At 33.2% G+C, this 17808-nt stretch overlaps 1 protein-coding gene across 1 annotated transcript; it reads right to left on the bottom strand.

Moving 5' to 3' along the window:
• Positions 1-627: 627 nt before the first annotated feature.
• On the bottom strand, positions 628-17086 carry LOC114719320 (putative disease resistance protein At4g11170). The gene is made up of 6 exons (XM_028904807.1): positions 16479-17086; positions 16129-16253; positions 15530-16048; positions 14372-15437; positions 2151-2450; positions 628-1719 (listed from the first exon to the last, which is right to left on the bottom strand). Exons 2-6 carry the CDS (start codon positions 16227-16229, stop codon positions 628-630), a joined length of 3078 nt encoding a protein of 1025 aa, XP_028760640.1. The 5' UTR covers positions 16230-16253; positions 16479-17086.
• Between the last annotated feature and the right edge of the window lie 722 nt (positions 17087-17808).

The raw sequence follows: 17808 nt of genomic DNA, 5'->3' as shown, positions 1-17808 counted from the left end.
AATTTCTAGAGTATTTTCTAAGGTTGTGAGGAAGCGCTCGATAAATCACACTTCAAAATATATATATATATATATCTCTCTCTTTGATGTCACATAATGGGAAGGGAAAATTACCACTAGATTTCAAGTGAGAAAACCAAGTATAAATAGATTTTTTTTTTTTGAAAGAGTGTAAATGACCAGAGTGCCAATTAACCACGTTGATCAACTTGGAATGATTGATTGGCAGCCGATCAAACAAATATATTTTATTTTAACGTAGTTTACAATTCTAAATATTATAACATTTTAACATTTACAAGTTGAGTTAATTCAAAAGTAATCATTCTACTTTCTTATAATAAAATTGCTTAGTAAGAAAACTACTTGTCACGCTAATTATTATACTCACATCGCATGGAGAGTAACGCACACAATAGGTGTAGTTAATTCTGAAGCCAAGATAAGATTAACAATTTTTATGTTCTAAAGTTGTGAGGAGACCTCCGTACATGAATTACATATTAAAAAAAACAGAAAAATTGATATTTCATAAAAACATAATATTAATATGTAATAAGAAAATAACTGAGGCTGATTCAAATAATAATTTTATGACCTAAAAAATTTAAATGATAATTAATATAATTAGTGGTTCTTGAAAAAGTGAACAATTAAGCCATGACTATCAAAATAATCACTTGACCAGTATTCACTGCTGAAATAAAGAAAAGAAGGATCGTGTGGCGCACCCTCCAAGTAGTTATAACGGACTGTGAAAGAATGATGAGGTAAAGGGGATACTGGGGAAGAGAGTTGTACTGCCAAGAGAGGCTGAATCCTCCTTCTGCAATCTTCATTAAGTGATTTGAGGATTATTGAAGCTTGAGGGATGATGCTACAACCTGTATTATTATTCCCAATAATAATATCACTCTCTTTTAATGTCAGTCGAACCAACAATGACCAGCGAGGGATGCTGTTAGGAATAAGTAGTGTTGTTAATAATGTATCGTCCCTCTTACTATCATCCTCATCGGCCCCTTCTTGTTCATCTTCCATTAATAATAATGTTGTCTCTGCTACACAATCAGCTTTACTACTTATTTCTCTTTCATTCTCACTAATAATTTCTGTATCATCCTCATCCTTTTCTTCATCATCTTCCACACCCCTTTCTTCTCCATCACCCCTCACCTTTACATAAAGCCTGAAGTCATTCCAGCTTAAAGGACCAATGTATGCATGACAAACATGGTAGGTATGATGTTGCTTGAAATCATGCCCAAACTCAATTGGACTCTCTAACAATTCAACTACCCTCACAAATGGAAGTAAAGTCGCCAAACTTTGTATTCCCATTCTCATGAATTCCGCCGTCTCTCCCAATGGCATTCTCACATGCTTAAATCCAACACCACACATCATCTTGCCACATACCAACACCTTCATTGTCACTTTATTGAATGTCAAATTGGGGACATCCAAATAATTGTACACAATCACTAACCCTGATGAACTTCTCCCTTTCATACTGCCCCCAACATTTATCTTCATTGGCCCACAATCTTCTACGAATAAATGGAAAAGATTTTCCGGGACAGTTGAAGAATGGATTTGATGTAAATTCACACAACCATTAAGAACCATTTGCCCAATCTCCGGGACTTGAGACAAATCTGGAAGTGCCATGAGATTTTTTGAATCATTTAGACGTATTTCCTTTAGATTTGGAAATTGCTGGAAAAAACAAAGCAGTAGTGTTAAATAAATTAGATAACTCCACATACGTACAATTTAATCAAGAATTTTTCTTATGCCCATTACAACAACAGCTGGACTCCTCCCAAATTGTACAATTACTACTCAACCATCAATTGAAAGAAAGTAATAGAGTAAACATTTGCATTGTGAATTATTTTAGTCAGTGTTTCTTATAATCACAAGAACAAACAATTATGACATATGAGAAACCATATGTGCCTGATCTCCATCCCAAAGCTGATGGATATTACTCTTTGGCAAATTAAGTTCAATAAGATCCTCAGCACAAAAACAATTAAATGTTTGCATTGTCAATTATTTTGGTAAATGTTTGATGCCACGTCTTACAATCACATACACCAACAAAAACATTATGACATACATTTGAAAAAACAAAGCGTATGTACCTGATTGACATCACAAAGCTGTTGGATATTACTCCCAGGCAAATCAAGTTTAATGAGATTCTCAGCACAAAATTGTAATGGCACAGATGGCATTGGATATTCTTCCCAACGAAGAAACCTTAATTCTTCTGAAAGATAAACCAACTCTTCACAAATATTCAACTTTGAAGGCTTTCTTTGATCAGACTTGTAAACATTAAGGAATATTAAATCATACATCCTTTGAAAATGACTAGCCCTCAATGCGATGCTTTTTATCTTGCTTGCATCCAATGACATGCATCGAATTGCCCCAATCCCCTGGTAATAATATCAAATCAAGGGAAACACAATTATCGTTACCTGAAAAAATGACCATAAATACCATAGAACAATTAAATATATCAACTTTTATCCAAATTAACACCGCTATATCCATTTCATTCAAAATTCCTTACAATTCATGTTTTTCCCGTAATATATGAATTTCTCAACAATAATAAATACAGAGACACAGTAATGCATATAGCATGTGCAGATATTTAGAATATAACTAAAACAACAAAAAATTATTTGTTTTTTATTTTCCCGTTGTACTTCAACTAACAGTAAGTTATGCTCACACATGCGTATGCATATATCACTCAATGAAAATTCTTTGTACACTAATTTATCTTTTAAAATAACACATCACGAAAGTCCTAGCTAATTTTAAATTATAATTCTTTTGAACATTACTAGTTGTTATTGCAATCCTGTTTATCGTCTTCATGTCTAATGATGAGCATTGAATTGCCCCAGCAGCCTACTGATCAAATTGTGGGAAAAAATCAGTAATATGTAAAAGGTCATCAAATAATAAATAGAACGATTAAATATATTTTTTTAGGAATTTCTAAATGAATATGCTTTTGCGCACTTTATTCAAACAATTCATTTCATCTTGCAATAAATAAATTGGACAATAACAGATACACACGCAGGATGGCGGGGACAATGATACGAACAGGCTTACATGCGCACGCTTATATTTCATATAAAAGGTTAATCTAATTTTTGATCCCTCAAGTTTTAAACTATAGATTTTGATTTCTCAAATTTCTTTTCATGTAAAATATTGGTTATTCTTTACCTAAAAGGATATTAATTCTTCTAATAATTTAATAAAAACCTAGACCATTTTATTCAACCCATGGTATGAAACTAAAGAGATTAAAATCAAAATTCATGTAAATTTAAGGGAAAAATATTATATTAACCCTTCGTATTAAAGAAAAACTAGTATATATAAAAACCTTGGCATCTATAAAATTTCTAAAAATTTCTTTTTCTGTTCAGATTTCATAATAAGTACTTTTTTGCAATATTAAATTTTAATAAGAAAACGCGTGAGGGTGAGAATATGCATGTGCAGTGCGTGAGAATACACACAATCACTTTTATACTTCATCAGATATCAATTAATATGAAAAAAGGTAAACCTTTGTGGATAATTTTATAATTTATTGAAGATCTCATGCTCTAAATTTTATTTTATTTTTAAAAAAAGGCCTTATATCTTGCTAGTCATATTCTATCTCAAAACTTTAGGAAAACGAATATTTCAAAAGTTTAAGAAGATTAATATAATGAATCACACCTAATAGAAAGACTATGACCGCAGCCAATTTTAGTCAAACAAAGGACTTCTTTTATTGGGAAAAAAATCGGATTCCGCAAACATTGAGACTAACTGAAGATTTTAATGAATAAACAAATAACTTTTAGAGAAGTAAATGACAACGAAATGAACCATTAAGAGAACAAAAAATACAATAAAATCTAAACAAAAAATTATTACCTTGTCATTGTTGGAAAAATAACGATAAATATCCTCATGCCTCCACAGCCGAATGGGCTTGTTAGGATTAGATTTTAATTGTTGCTCAGAAATTTTAAGGCCCGTATCAATTAGTAGAGCATGCATCTTAATATCCTTATGTTCATCCACTGAAATAAGGGATCTCTCTTCAAGAACACTTATCTCAATATCTGCAATAGGACCATATAAGCATCTTGTATAGTGCCAAGAAATCCACCATCCTACGTTCAACAAAAATGCAAGATCAAGAAATACTTTCTTCTGTGTGTCATCAAGTCCATCAAAACTCAATTTTAGCACATTAAAAATGTCATCGTGAGGAGTTTGATTTAGTTTCACCAGAGCACTTTCCCACTCTTCTTTCCCTCTGCCATGAAGCAAGCAACCCACTACTTTTAGAGCTAAAGGATTTCCTTGACAATAATCCACTACCGACTTCGATGACTTTGAATAGCTTTTCAATGGCTCATGTTGCTTGAAAGCATTCAAGCTAAAGAGATGAAGGGCATCATGCGGTTCCAATTTCGAAACATGATATGTCGCTGGAGATTCAGAAGCAGAAGTATTTTTAAGCACCTGCCTGTCTCTTGATGTGATGATAACTCTACTTCCTTCCCTAAACCAATCACATGCTTTGATTAAATCTTCAGCCATTCTAAAATTGTCCACATCATCAAGTACCAGAAGAATTTTTTTATGCTCAAGCCTCCTTCTCATAGAAGCGTATGTTAAATTGTAAGGGTTAATATCGTCGTCATCTAATAACTTTTTGAGGCATTCTTTGAGACATTTCGATCTATTCTTTGCCAGCTTTTGTCTGACATCTTCAACAAAGTGGAAAGCTTCAAAATCAACTGTCAACCTCTCAAAGACAGCTCTAGCAAGAGTGGTCTTGCCTATACCACCCATACCCCATATTCCCACAATGCGAGCTTCACCTAGCAGCTCTTCAACTTTCTGTATCTGATGATCAATCCCAACTAATCCATCCACATGAAAGGATGACTTGCGATTCAGTTTGCTCAAAACATCTTTGACAATCTTTTTGACAAGTTCGGGTTCAGGCCTAGCATAAATATAAATTGAAATAATGGTTATGTTTAATGCCCAAATTTAAGAAAGAAAATAAGAGCATCATAAGCACAATAAAAGCTACCTGAAATTCTTTGAATCCCACCCAGATAGACTTGCTGATTTGATCAAAGCATTTTCCCACTCCTGTACTCTGTTTTGGTCGTGCTTAGATCTCTGCATGAGCTTAGCAAATCCATCTCCAAATCTCCCATCCTGTTTCCGAATATTTGATGGATCTACATTGTAGAAAATTGGGACAACAAACCTTCCGTACTTATCCTTACATTTCATAATATGAACGAGTTCATCCATACACCATGTTGAAGATGCATAATCTTCAGAGAAAATGATCAAAGATATCTCTGATTCCTCTATTGTTTTAAGAAGGATTGGTGAGATATGGTCTCCTTTGTCGAGCTTGTGATCCATAAAAATATGAATGCCTGCTTGGCGAAGTGCCTCATAGAGATAACTTGAGAAAGCGTCACGAGTGTCTTCCCCTCTAAAGCTAAGAAACACTTCATACTTGATTGCAGGAGGAGGAGCATCAATGATTTGAGAAGGAGAAGAAACCGAGGGAATCGAATCAACAGCATTTTTACGACTAGATATGGAAAAAAATCATGAATAATAAATATTGGACTATGAGCAAATCATAAAGTGAACATTTAAAGGAGATGTTACCTAGGATCAAGTGGAGAGATTAATGTGATAGCTTTAGAAATTGCTATAGCCAGCAAAATCAATACAGCTTCTATGAGCGTTAGAGTAAAGGTTGCCTCCATGTGACTGTAATCTCTTGCTATGACCTGAAACTTTTCACCAACCCGAAACTAACGTGATAAAGTAATATTTTTTGGCTTTAACTTCTCAGGAGGCGCTGCGGTTTGGCTCTTGATTAGCGCCATAAAAACATAAACAATAATATTTAGGAAGTGGGAACAAGTTACGGAACGATTGATGCGAAAATGAAGAACCTGTCTTTATGGATGGAATAATGCGAAAGAAAGAATTCATCATGTTTCTTATCAGCAACTTAATTTATTCTAGAAGAAGCTATATACAGTGAGTAACAATACACATGTTGAAGGCGAATCAGGCCGTGTCTCAATTTCTTGGTAAACTTATATTAAAGCCCACAAAATTTTATTAGTTCGAATACTAAATTACTCTCATATTTTTTTCTTCTATTGGACTGAATAAATTGATATACATTAATATATGTTTGTTTTCTGTGAAAAACAAAACCGTACCAAGCAAGTGGATCAGGAGAAAACAGAATACGCCCTGTTCATTATATCAATGTCTTTTTCACGCGTAACAACAAAAAGGGGGGGTAATTAAGATGAAAGGAAGAACAAGCACTTTGCTTTTTTATAAAATAAATAACTGTGCCGTTTACTTCGTTAAAAAAGTTTAAATAAAATAGATGAAGACTTTAATCTATAGATCAAGTCCACAATATCTTAGAAGGTTTTGGGGCTTTGTTTTTCAGAAGTTAAAGTATAAAAAATTCTAAATGTTGAGGTTTTATTAGATCTACGACTGTAAGGTAGCTATGGAGGAGAATCAATCAACAGCCAGCACTGGAAGAAGAAGAGAGAAAATCTTTTGCAGAATTTTTCTGGGAAAATTCCGGGGAAAAGTGCAGGGAAAACAGTAGAAGGAGCAATGGATCCATGAGACAAAGCAAATGAAAGAGAAGAAATGAACCTGGATGGATGTGGAGGGCAGCGAAAGAAATAGCTCTCACAAAATGGCAGCTTCAGAACTTGTAGACTTGCTTTCTCTTGAAACAAGCTCTTCAGTTCGGATTCAGATATCACCAAATGCCTCACTCATGTATTTATCTGTGTGTTTCAGAGGCTCTTTTTGCAGTTTCCGGGAAGTTGTCAATGGCGTTCCCGTGTTGCATTTCTGTCTGCATATTCCCTTCAATTATCTTTTTTTTTTTCCTTCCTTGATAAATTTAAGATAAGTCCCAAAGACAAGGAAAATTATTTTACATATATCCATATTTTTCTCAATTTTTAAAAATAAGGAGCAAAAAAACTGTAGAGATAACAAATTGAAAATAGTATAGTCATCTGTAAAATGATTTTCTTTAAAAATAAAAAGGGGCAGACATGCATATGGGGCTCTGGCTCTAATAGCTAGGCCATTGATTATGAGCAATGATTTTATTAAAAAAACAAAAGATTGTGAGGAATGACAATGATAAGATTTTTTGGGGGAAAAAAGTAATACTGAGAAGCCAATTCATATATATATATGTTTTGTCTTTCACCAAAGATTAAAAATAAAAACCCATTTTGCTGACATTTATATTTTTTCGGTTTTTTAGGTACCTATGTTTTTCGTTTAAAAAATTGGAAAAATATATTTGCTTGAATTTTTTTTTTCATTTCATTTTTCAAGTTTTCCCTGTTAAAATTCCATTGGAAAATGCATTGAAAGACCAAGGAGAAGATCGCACACTCTAAAATCGAAAAGGGTGGGTTTTCTATAGGTGAATAAAAAATTAAAAAACATATTTAAGCATAAGACGATTTTTTTGACCGGAAAAGCAAAAAGAATGGAGGAAATAAAAACGAAAATGACATGAACCTTTTTTTTTCCTGGAAAAAAATGGGATATGGGTCTTAACTTATAAGGAGTTGGAAATTTTCCATCTTTCATATCCCTTTTCATACGTAACGTTTTTATTTTTATCTTTCATATCCTTTTTCATACATAACGTTTTTAATGACTTTATAACTTAATGGTATTAAGATTTTTGTGTATGTAAAAGATTATGAATTTGGTCTCAGCTAAAATCTCAGGTTATTAATATACTATTCCCAGTTCTAATTATAAAAGCTAGTTAACTAATTTGAGACGATTAAAGAAAGAAGTTAAGTTAGTTATTTATAATAAATAAGTATTGTCTTTCTTAAAATATCCTAACTAATCAAGTGTATTAACTAGAACTATCATTATTAGAAGAACTTTCTTAAAAAAATACATAAATATGAGAAACAAAATAAATTGAAGTCTTATATTTAGAACTAAAATAAAAATCAAATAACATTATAGTAAAAATCAGACGTACTATGTTTTATGGATTAAGGGATAGATTGGTTATTTGAAGGCATCACTTTTTGGTACTCCTTACCTCCTATCTCCTACCACTATCATTCCTGCTTCTGGGGTCAGCAAGCCAAGTCAAGTCGTCCCGCGTTTGAGTTTTGTGAATTGCCGGGTTAGTTCATTGTACAACGTACATTTGTTTTCTCGCCCCAACCCTTTGCTTTTGGAAAGAGTTACGCCCTGGAGGACTGTGTATCATACTAGAAGAATTTTAAGCTTAATAATAGAATAATTATATATTAATCTGGTTTTTATATAAAAACTAATTGACTAATTTAAATAGATTTAAAAATTAATTAAATTAATTATTTATAATCAATAAGTGTTATTTTTTCTAAAACACCCTTGCTAATCATGTGAATTAGTCAAAATAATTATTTAATAAAACATTTAACATATGCAACTATTACAATAACTATCTTCAAAAAAATAAATAAATGTAAGAGACTAAATAAATTGAGATATTATATTTAAAATCAAATTAAAAATTAAATTTTTCAACCCAATTCAAGCATAGAAAAAGGATGGGCATTTCATAGGTAAATAGAAAAATGAAGAATATTTAAGCATAAAAAGAATTGAGGAAATAAAAAGGCAAATGCCACGAATATATAAGCATGGAAAAGCTTTTTGATGAAAATGGATTTTACTTTTGGAAACTTCATGCCCTCCTTCTCATTTCCCACACATCACGCGGACCGTTGAAGTCAACAAGTCAACTAGTCAAGTCGTCCCTTGCCGTGCACTGCCGCGTTGCCTTATGTAACGACTTTTTGCTTCTGGCAAAAATTACACTTGAGCGAGACGCAGAGAAGAGGAGATTAGGAGAAAGAGAAGAAGGGAAGCACCTTTTGTATTTTTTCTATTATTTTATAATTGTAATTTAAAAATCAGTTTTTGACAGCAATTATGATAATTTAGGAATCTATTTCATTATTTCGTATATTCAAAGGTCTTCATTTGTTAATTTTTTCATATGAATATTAAATTATAAGGAGTACGACATTTTTTATCTTTCATATGTTTTCACATGTGGCATGTGAATTTTTATATAAATAAAAAGTCTAAAATTTGGTGTTAGCTATAGGGAGTATCTGGTAACACCTTAAAAGTCTTTGAAAAAAAATATTTTAACACAAGTCAAGACAAATTTTTTTTCCACATATTTATTTTAATTATTTTAAACGGTTTAATCAATACACCCTCGCAATCTCAAAATATTAATATATTTTTTTAATTAAAAAATAAATGGGCTATTTTTTGGCATATATACCAGAAGCTTTTGATGAAAATGGATTTCACTTCATGAAACTTCCTGCCCCTTACCTCCTCTATCATTCGGTCATACCCACTTTTAGGGGTGTTCACGGGACGGATCGGGACCGGGACAGACCCGTCCCGGTTCCGTCCCGATGAACAGTAACGGGACATATTTTCTGTCCCGTGTCCCGGCCCGTCCCGAAATAATTTTTTTTATTTTTTTTTATTTTTTTAAAAAAAATCTAATTTTTTTAATTATATTTTTTTGAGCTTAAATCTTATAAAAACATCTTTTTTATTTGTTTGGGCACTCTTAAACAAAAGCTCAAAATATTACATATAATAGTTATTAAAAACTCTAAACAAAAGCTTTTAACACAATAAAAACTTGCTAAAAATTCTAATCATCAATAATCTCAAATCATTAACAAATATAAAAACTCTAAATAAATATATCCATAGTTCCATACAATAGTCTTAAATCTTAAAAAAATATGAAAAAAATGATATTATATAAAAATTAAAAAAATTAATTTTTTTTTTAAAAAAAGAACCGGGACGGGACCGGGACGGGACGACCCTGTCCCGTGTCCCGTCCCGTCCCGGTCCCTTTTTTGTCCCGTCCCGGTTTGTCCCGTCCCAAAAAATTTCGGGACGGATCCATCCCGTCCCAATAAGACCGGGACCGGAACGGGTCGACCGGGACAGGCCGGCCTTGAACACCCCTACCCACTTTTGGAGTCAACAAGTCAAGTCATCCCGTGTTCCTCGGTTTTGTAAATTGCCAGGTGCCTTCATTGAATATTTCGCAGTTTTGTACCGCACCGCCCTTTTGCTTTGAAAAATTACCCTCTCATGGGTCTGCTTATTGTGTACCATTATTTGAGCATATGCTGGTTTGGATGTGTGCGTTTAAAAAAAAAAAACTTCAAATACATAAAGAGTCATAATTTGCATGTAATTAGAATATTCATATATAAATTATACATAATCTAACCAAAAAGAAAGTTAAGAGTGCACAAATACGACTGACTGCTAAACTTAAAACAATATAATTTAAGTGTGCGTATCTAAAAACCAAGTTGGTTAACCGGTTCAAAACTTTTAACTAGATTGGTCAAAAATAGATTTAATTACTAGTTTATTGGTTTGCTCAGTCAAATTGAGTTGAGTTTTCATGCATAAGTAAAAGCAATTAGAAAGAAGTGGGAACTAAAGGATACTTTAATTACTCTTGTGAAACTTGGTTTTTGTTTGGATTGTGTCTATAATGATTTTCTCAATATTGACTAATTAGAAGCTTTGCATTTCTGGGAATGATTTGCGCTTGTTTTGCTGGAGAGCATTTCTCTTCCCCCAAAACTTCCTTGATAGCATCCTACAGAGAAGCAAAGTGGCCGGTCAAACAAATATATTTCATTTTAATATAGTTTACTATTTAAATATTATAATATTTTAACATTTACAAGTTGAGCTAATTCATAAGTAATCATTCTACTTTCTTATAATAAAATTGCTTAGTATGGAAATTGTTTGTCACGCCAAATATTAAATTCACATCACATGGAGAGTAACACGCATAATGGGCGCAGTTATTGTGAAGCCAAAATAAGAGTAACACTTTTTATGTTCTAAAGTTGTGAGGAGGCCCTCCGTGAATTTACATATGAAAAAAAGAAGGAAAAATTAATATATCATAATAACATGATGTGAATATGCAATAAAAAGATAAATGAGACTGATTCAAATGATAATGTTATGCCCTGAGAAATTTAAATGATGATTAATATCAGCTGCAGTATTCCCATAAGACAACATCAATGACATACCCACCCTTTTTTTTTTTAGTTAGTGACCATGGCTGCCTGCAGCTACTTTGGAAACAAAGAAAATCACAACTTAGTGGCCTGCTCATCCCGTAGTCATAAAAGACTTTGAAAGAATGATTAGGTAAGGAGGGTCCTAGGGTAGAGAGTTGTACAGCTAAGACAGGCTGAATCCTCGTTCTGCAATCTCCAATAAGTGATTTGTGGAATATTGAAGCTTGAGGAATGCTGCTGCAACCTGCATTATTCCCAACAATAATATCACTCTCTTTTAATCTCAGTCTCCTCAATAATGACCAGCGAGGGATGTTGTTGGGAATAAGTGTTGTTAATAATGTATCGTGCCTCTTACTATCATCCTCATTGACCCCTTCTTGTTCATCTTCCATTAAAAATAATGTCGTCTCTAATACTTGATCATCTTTACTACTTATTTCTCCTTCATTCTCACTAATCATTCATCTCTATCATCCTCATCCTCATCCTCTTCTTCATCATCTTCCACACGCCTTTCTTCTCTATCACCCCTCACCTCTACAAAAAGATTCAAGTAATGATAGTAGGGAGGAATACAATCAAGAAGGTCAACACGATAGACATGATGTTGGTTGAAATCGTGCCCAGACTCAATTGGACTTTCTAACCATTCAACTCTCCTGACAAATGGAAGTAAAGTCGCCAAACTTTGTATTCCCATTCCCAAGAATTCTGCCGTTTCTACCAATGACATTCTCACATGCTTAAATCCAACACCAAACTGCATCTTGCCACATACCAACACCTTCATTGTCACTTTATTGAATGTCAAATCGGCAAGATCTAAATAATTGTACACAATCACTAACCCTGATGAACTTCTCCCTTGCATACTGCCCCCAACATTTATCTGCATTGGCCCACAATCTCTTATATATAAATCAACATCCTTTTCCAGGACAGTTGAAGAATGGATTTGATCTAAATTCACACAACCATGAAGACTCATCCGCTCAATGTTCGGGACTTGAGACAAATCTGGGAGTGCCCTGAGATTTTTTGAATTCCATAGATATATTTTCTTTAGATTTGGAAATTGCTGAAAAAAACAAAGCAGTAGTGTTAAATAAATTAGATAACTCCACATACGTACAATTTAATCAAGAATTTTTCTCATGCCCATTACAACAACAATTGGACTCCCCCTAAATTGTACAATTACTACTCAACCATCGATTGAAATATAGTAGTAGAGTAAATATTTGCATTGTGAATTATTTTAGTCAATGTTTTTTAGAATCACAGGAACAAACAATTATGACATAGGAGAAACTATACGTACCTTATCTCCATCCCAAAACTGATGGATATTACTCGTTGGCAAATTAAGTTCAATAAGATTCTCAACACAAAAACAATTAACCAATTGCATTGTGAATTATTTTAGTCAATGTTTGATGCCACGTCTTAGAATCACATACACCAACAAAAACATTATGACATACATTTGAAAAAACGATGCATACGTACCTGATTTCCATCACAAAGTTGTTGGATATTGCTACGAGGCATGTTAAGTTCAATGAGATTCTTAGCACAAAATTGTAATGGCACAGATGGCAGTGGATATTCTTGCCAACTAAGAAACCTTAATTCTTTTGAAAGATAATCCAACTCTTCAATATTCAACTTTGAAGGCTTTTCCCAATCTGACTTGTAAACTTGAAGGGATATTAAATAATGCATCCTTTGAAAATGACTAGCCCTCAATGTCATGCTTTCGACCTGGCTTGCATCCAATGACATGCATCGAATTGCTTCAATCCCCTGGTAACAATATCAAACCAAGGGAAACAATTACCATTACCTGAAAAAATGACCATAAATACCATGGAACAATTAAATATATCAACTTTTAAAAATATCCAAACCACTATATACATTTTATTCAAAATTCCTTACAATTGATGTTTTTCCCATAATAAATAAATTTCTAAAAAATCATAAATCCGCTAATGCGTATAACTAGTTATATGCATGCGCAGATATTTACAATATAACTATAAAAGTGAAAAGTCATTTGTTTTCGATTTGCACATTGTGCCTCAAATAACAGCTAGTTATGCTCACATGTGCGTATGCATATATCACTAATCACTGAATGAAAATTCTTCGTAGACTAATTTTGTCTTTTAAAATAACACTTGTCACAAAAGTCCTAGCTTTTCTGAAAATTTTTAATTGTTAATGTAATCCTCTTTATCTTATTTCTGATGTCTAATGATAAGCATTGAATTGCCTCAGCCGCCTGCTGATCAAACTATGGGGAAAAAACCTAGTAATATGTAAAAGGTGATCAAATAACCAAGAGAACAATTAAATATATTTCTTTTAGAAATTTCTTTTATGCATTTTATTCAAACAATTCATTTTATCTTGCAATAAATAAATTGGCCAAAAACATTGCTTTCTATAACTTAACAAAAACATGGACCATTTTCCTACTTGAAAAATCAAAACCTATTGTTTGAAAATCGAGAGATTAAAACCAAAATTCATGCAAATTTAAAAGACCAAAATTATATTAACCCTTCATATAACTACTATTCTTAAAGAAAAACTCCTGCATATAAACCCTCCGAGGGCATATATAAAATTTTTAAAAATTTCATTTTAAGTTCAAATTTCATAATTTGTACTTTTTCGCAACATTAAATTTTTATCAAGAAAATGCGTTAGTATGCATGCTCTAAATTTATTAAGAATGTCAACCTTCGTGGATAATTGTATAATTTATTCAAGATCGTTCATGCTCTAAATTTTAAAAATGTCTTATACCATACTAATCATATTCTATCTAAAAACTTAAGAAGACGAATATTTCAAAGTTTGAGATTAATGAATCACACCAAATAGAAAGACTATACACGACCCCAACCAATTTAGTTCGAAGAAATGACTTTTTAAAAAAAATTAAAAAGTCTGATTCCGCAGACATTGTGACTTACCTAAGATTTTAGAGAATAAACTAATAACTTTTATGAAAATATGATGGCAATGAAATGAAATATTAAGAGAATAAAGAATGTAATAAAATTTGAAAAATAAATTATTACCTTGTCATTGTTGAAGAAATGATAAATATCCTGGGGTCTCCAAATTCGAATGGGTTTTTCAGAGTTAGATATTAATTGTTGCCGAGAAATTTCAAGCCCCATCTCCACTAATAGAGCATGCATCCCAATATTACCATGTCCATCCTCTGAAATGAGGGATCTCTTTTCAAGTTCATCTATGTCAATATTTGCATATGAGGCTCTTGCATAGTTCAGAGAAATCCACCGTTCGTTCGAAAAAAATGCTAGGTCAAGAAATACATTCTTCTGATGATCATCAAGTCCATCAAAGCTCAACTTCAACACTTTAAAAATGCCGTTGTGAAGAGTATGATTTAGTTTTGCCAGAGCACTTTCCCATACTTCTTTTTCTCTGCCATGAAGAAAGCAACCCAGCACTTTTAGAGCTAAAGGATTTCCATGACAGTAATACACTGCCCGCTGTGATAAGTCCAAGTAGTTTTTGAACGGCCGATTTTGCTTAAAAGCTTTCAAACTAAAGAGATGAAGAGCATCATGGGGATACATTGTTGGAACACGATATGTTAGAAATGCAGAAGCATGCTTAAGCACTTGCATGTCTCTAGATGTGATAATAATTTTACTTCCTTCCCCAAACCAACCACATGCTTTGATCAAATCTTCAGTTGCCATAAAATCGTCCACATCATCAAGTACGAAAAGAATTTTTTTATGGTGAAGCCTCCTTCTCACAAAATCAGATCTCAAATTATAAGTGTTAATATCCTCATCCTTTAATAATGCTTTAAGGCATTTTTCCTGTAATTCTTCCAACCCATTCTTTTCCAGCAGTTGTCTTACATCTTTAACAAAATAGGAAGCTTCAAACTCAGCTTTCAACTTGTCAAATAAAGCACTAGCAAGAGTGGTCTTGCCTATACCACCCATACCCCATATTCCCACAATGCGAGCATTACTCAGTAGCTCTTCAACTTCCTGAATCTGACGATCAATCCCAACTAATCCATCCACATGAAAGGATGACCTACGATTTAGCTTGCTCAAAACATCTTTGACAATCTTTTTGACAAGTTCAAATTCAGGCCTAGCATAAATACAAATTAAAATAATGGTTATGTTTAATGCCCAAATTTAAGAGAGAGAATATAAGAGCATCATGAGTAGAACAAAAGCTACCTGAAATTCTCTGAATCCCACCCAGATAGACTTGCCGATTTGATCAAAGCATTTTTCCAATCCTGCACTCTTTTTTGGTCGTGCTTAAATCTCTGCTTGAGCTTGGCAAATCCATCTCCAAATCTCCCATCCTGTTTCCGAATATTTGATGGATCTACGTTGTAGAAAATTGGGACGACAAGCCTTCCGTACTTATCTTTACATTTCATAATGTGAACGAGCTCATCCATACACCATGTTGAAGAAGCATAATCCTTAGAGAAAATGATCAAAGATATCTCTGATTTCTCTATTGTTTTCAGAAGAATCAGTGAGATATGATCTCCTTTATAGAGCTTGTGATCCATAAAAGTATGAAGGCCCACTTGGTCAAGTGCTTCATAGAGATAACTAGAAAAGGTATGGCGAGTGTCTTCCCCTCTGAAGCTAAGAAACACGTCATACTTGATTGCAGGGGGAGCACCAATGATAAGAGAAGGACAAGAAACCGTGGGAATCGAATCAACAGCATCTTTACGACTAGAGATAGAAAAAAATCATGAATAATAAATATTGGACTATGAGCAAACCATAAAGTGAACATTTAAAGAACATGTTACCTATGATCAAGTGGAGAGATTAATGTGATAGCTTTAGAAATTGCTATAGCCAGCAAAATCAATACAGCTTCTATGAGCGTTAGAGTAAAGGTTGCCTCCATGTGACTGTAATCTCTTGCTATGACCTGAAACTTTTCACCAACCCAAAACTAACGTGATAAAGTAATATTTTTTGGCTTTAACTTCTCAGGAGGTGCCATGGTTTGGCTCTTGATTAACGTGATAAAAACATCAAACAAAAATATTTAGCAAGTGGGAGCAAGTTACCGAACGATTGATGCGAAAATGAAGAACCTGTCTCTATGGGTGGAATAATGCAAAAGAAAGAATTCATCATGTGGTCAACTTACCAGTCAAGTGCACCCAAAAACTTCACTGATTTATCTGATGTGTCTTATCAACAACTCAATTTATTCTTAAAGAAGCTATATATGGTAAGTAAAAGGACACCTGTTGGAGGCGAATCAGGCCGTGTGTTAATATATTAATATATGTTTGTTTTCTGTGGAAAACAAAACCGTACCAAGCAAGTGGATCATGAGAAAACAGAATACACCCTGTTCATTTATGTCGATGCCTTTTTCACACGTAACAACGAAAAGGGGAGTGATTAAGGTGAAGGAAGAACAAGCTCTTTGCTTTTTTATAAAATAAATAAATGGGCCGTTCACTTCATTAAAAAGATTTGAATAAAATAGATGAAGACTTTAATCTATAGATCAAGTCCACCCACATCTTAAAAGGTTTTGGGGTTTTTATCTTTCAGAAGTTAAGGTATAAAGGATTCTAAATGTTGAAGATTTATTAGATGTACAACTGCAAGGTAGCTATGGAGGAGAATCAATCAACAGCCAGCACTAGGAGAAGAAAAGAGAAAATCTTTTGCAGAATTTTTCTGCGAAAATTCCGGGAAAAAGTGCAGGGAGAACAGTAGAAGGAGCATTGGATCCATGGGACAAAGCAAATGAAAGAGAAGAAATGAACCTGGATGGATGTGAAGGGAAATAGCTCTCACAAAATAGCAGCTTCAGAACTTGCAGACTTGCTTTCTCTTGAAACAAGCTCTTCAGTTCGGATTCAGATATCACCAAGTGCCTCCCTCACATGTATTTATCTCTGTGTTTCAGAGGCTCTTTTTGCAGTTTCCGGGAAGTTGTCGATGGCGTTTCCACGTTGCATTGCCGCTGCATCGTACGACTTGAGCAGCTTTACAAAAAGGTTCTTCCTACATATTCCCTTCAATTTTCTTTTCTTTTTTTTCCTTCCTTGATAAGTCCCAAAAACAAGGAAAATTATTTTACATATATCCATATTTTTCTCAATTTTTAAAAATAAGGAGCAAAAAAACTGTAGAGATAACAAATTTAAAATAGTATAGTCATCTGTAAAATGATTTTCTTTAAAAATAAAAAGGGGCCGACATGCATATGGGGCTCTGGCTCTAATAGCTAGGTCATTGATTATGAGCAATGATTTTATTAAAAAAACAAAAGATTATGAGGAATGACAATGATGAGATTTTTTCGGGAAAAAGAGTAATACTGAGAAGGCAATTCATATTTATATGTTTTGTCTTTCACCAAAGATTAAAAATAAAAACCCATTTTGCTGACATTTATATTTTGTTTCGGTTTTTATTAGGTATCTATGTTTTTCGTTTAAAAAAAATTGGAAAAATGT

The sequence above is a fragment of the Neltuma alba genome, unplaced genomic scaffold (assembly GCF_004799145.2).
Source record: "Neltuma alba isolate B1F8T4 unplaced genomic scaffold, ASM479914v2 tig00011905_pilon, whole genome shotgun sequence".
NCBI lineage: Eukaryota > Viridiplantae > Streptophyta > Magnoliopsida > Fabales > Fabaceae > Neltuma > Neltuma alba.
Note: the sequence above shows the minus strand (reverse complement) of the source record. Positions and strands in the feature narration are given on the sequence as shown.

Bases quoted from the DNA above. Each gene is read 5' to 3' on its own strand.
- LOC114719320 (XM_028904807.1), bottom strand. From the start codon at position 16,229: ATGGAGGCAACCTTTACTCTAACGCTCATAGAAGCTGTATTGATTTTG. The intron at 16,049-16,128 runs GTAACATGTTCT...TTCTATCTCTAG, and splicing joins ATCTCTCCACTTGATCATAG to TCGTAAAGATGCTGTTGATT. The intron at 15,438-15,529 runs GTAGCTTTTGTT...TATTTATGCTAG, and splicing joins TGGGATTCAGAGAATTTCAG to GCCTGAATTTGAACTTGTCA.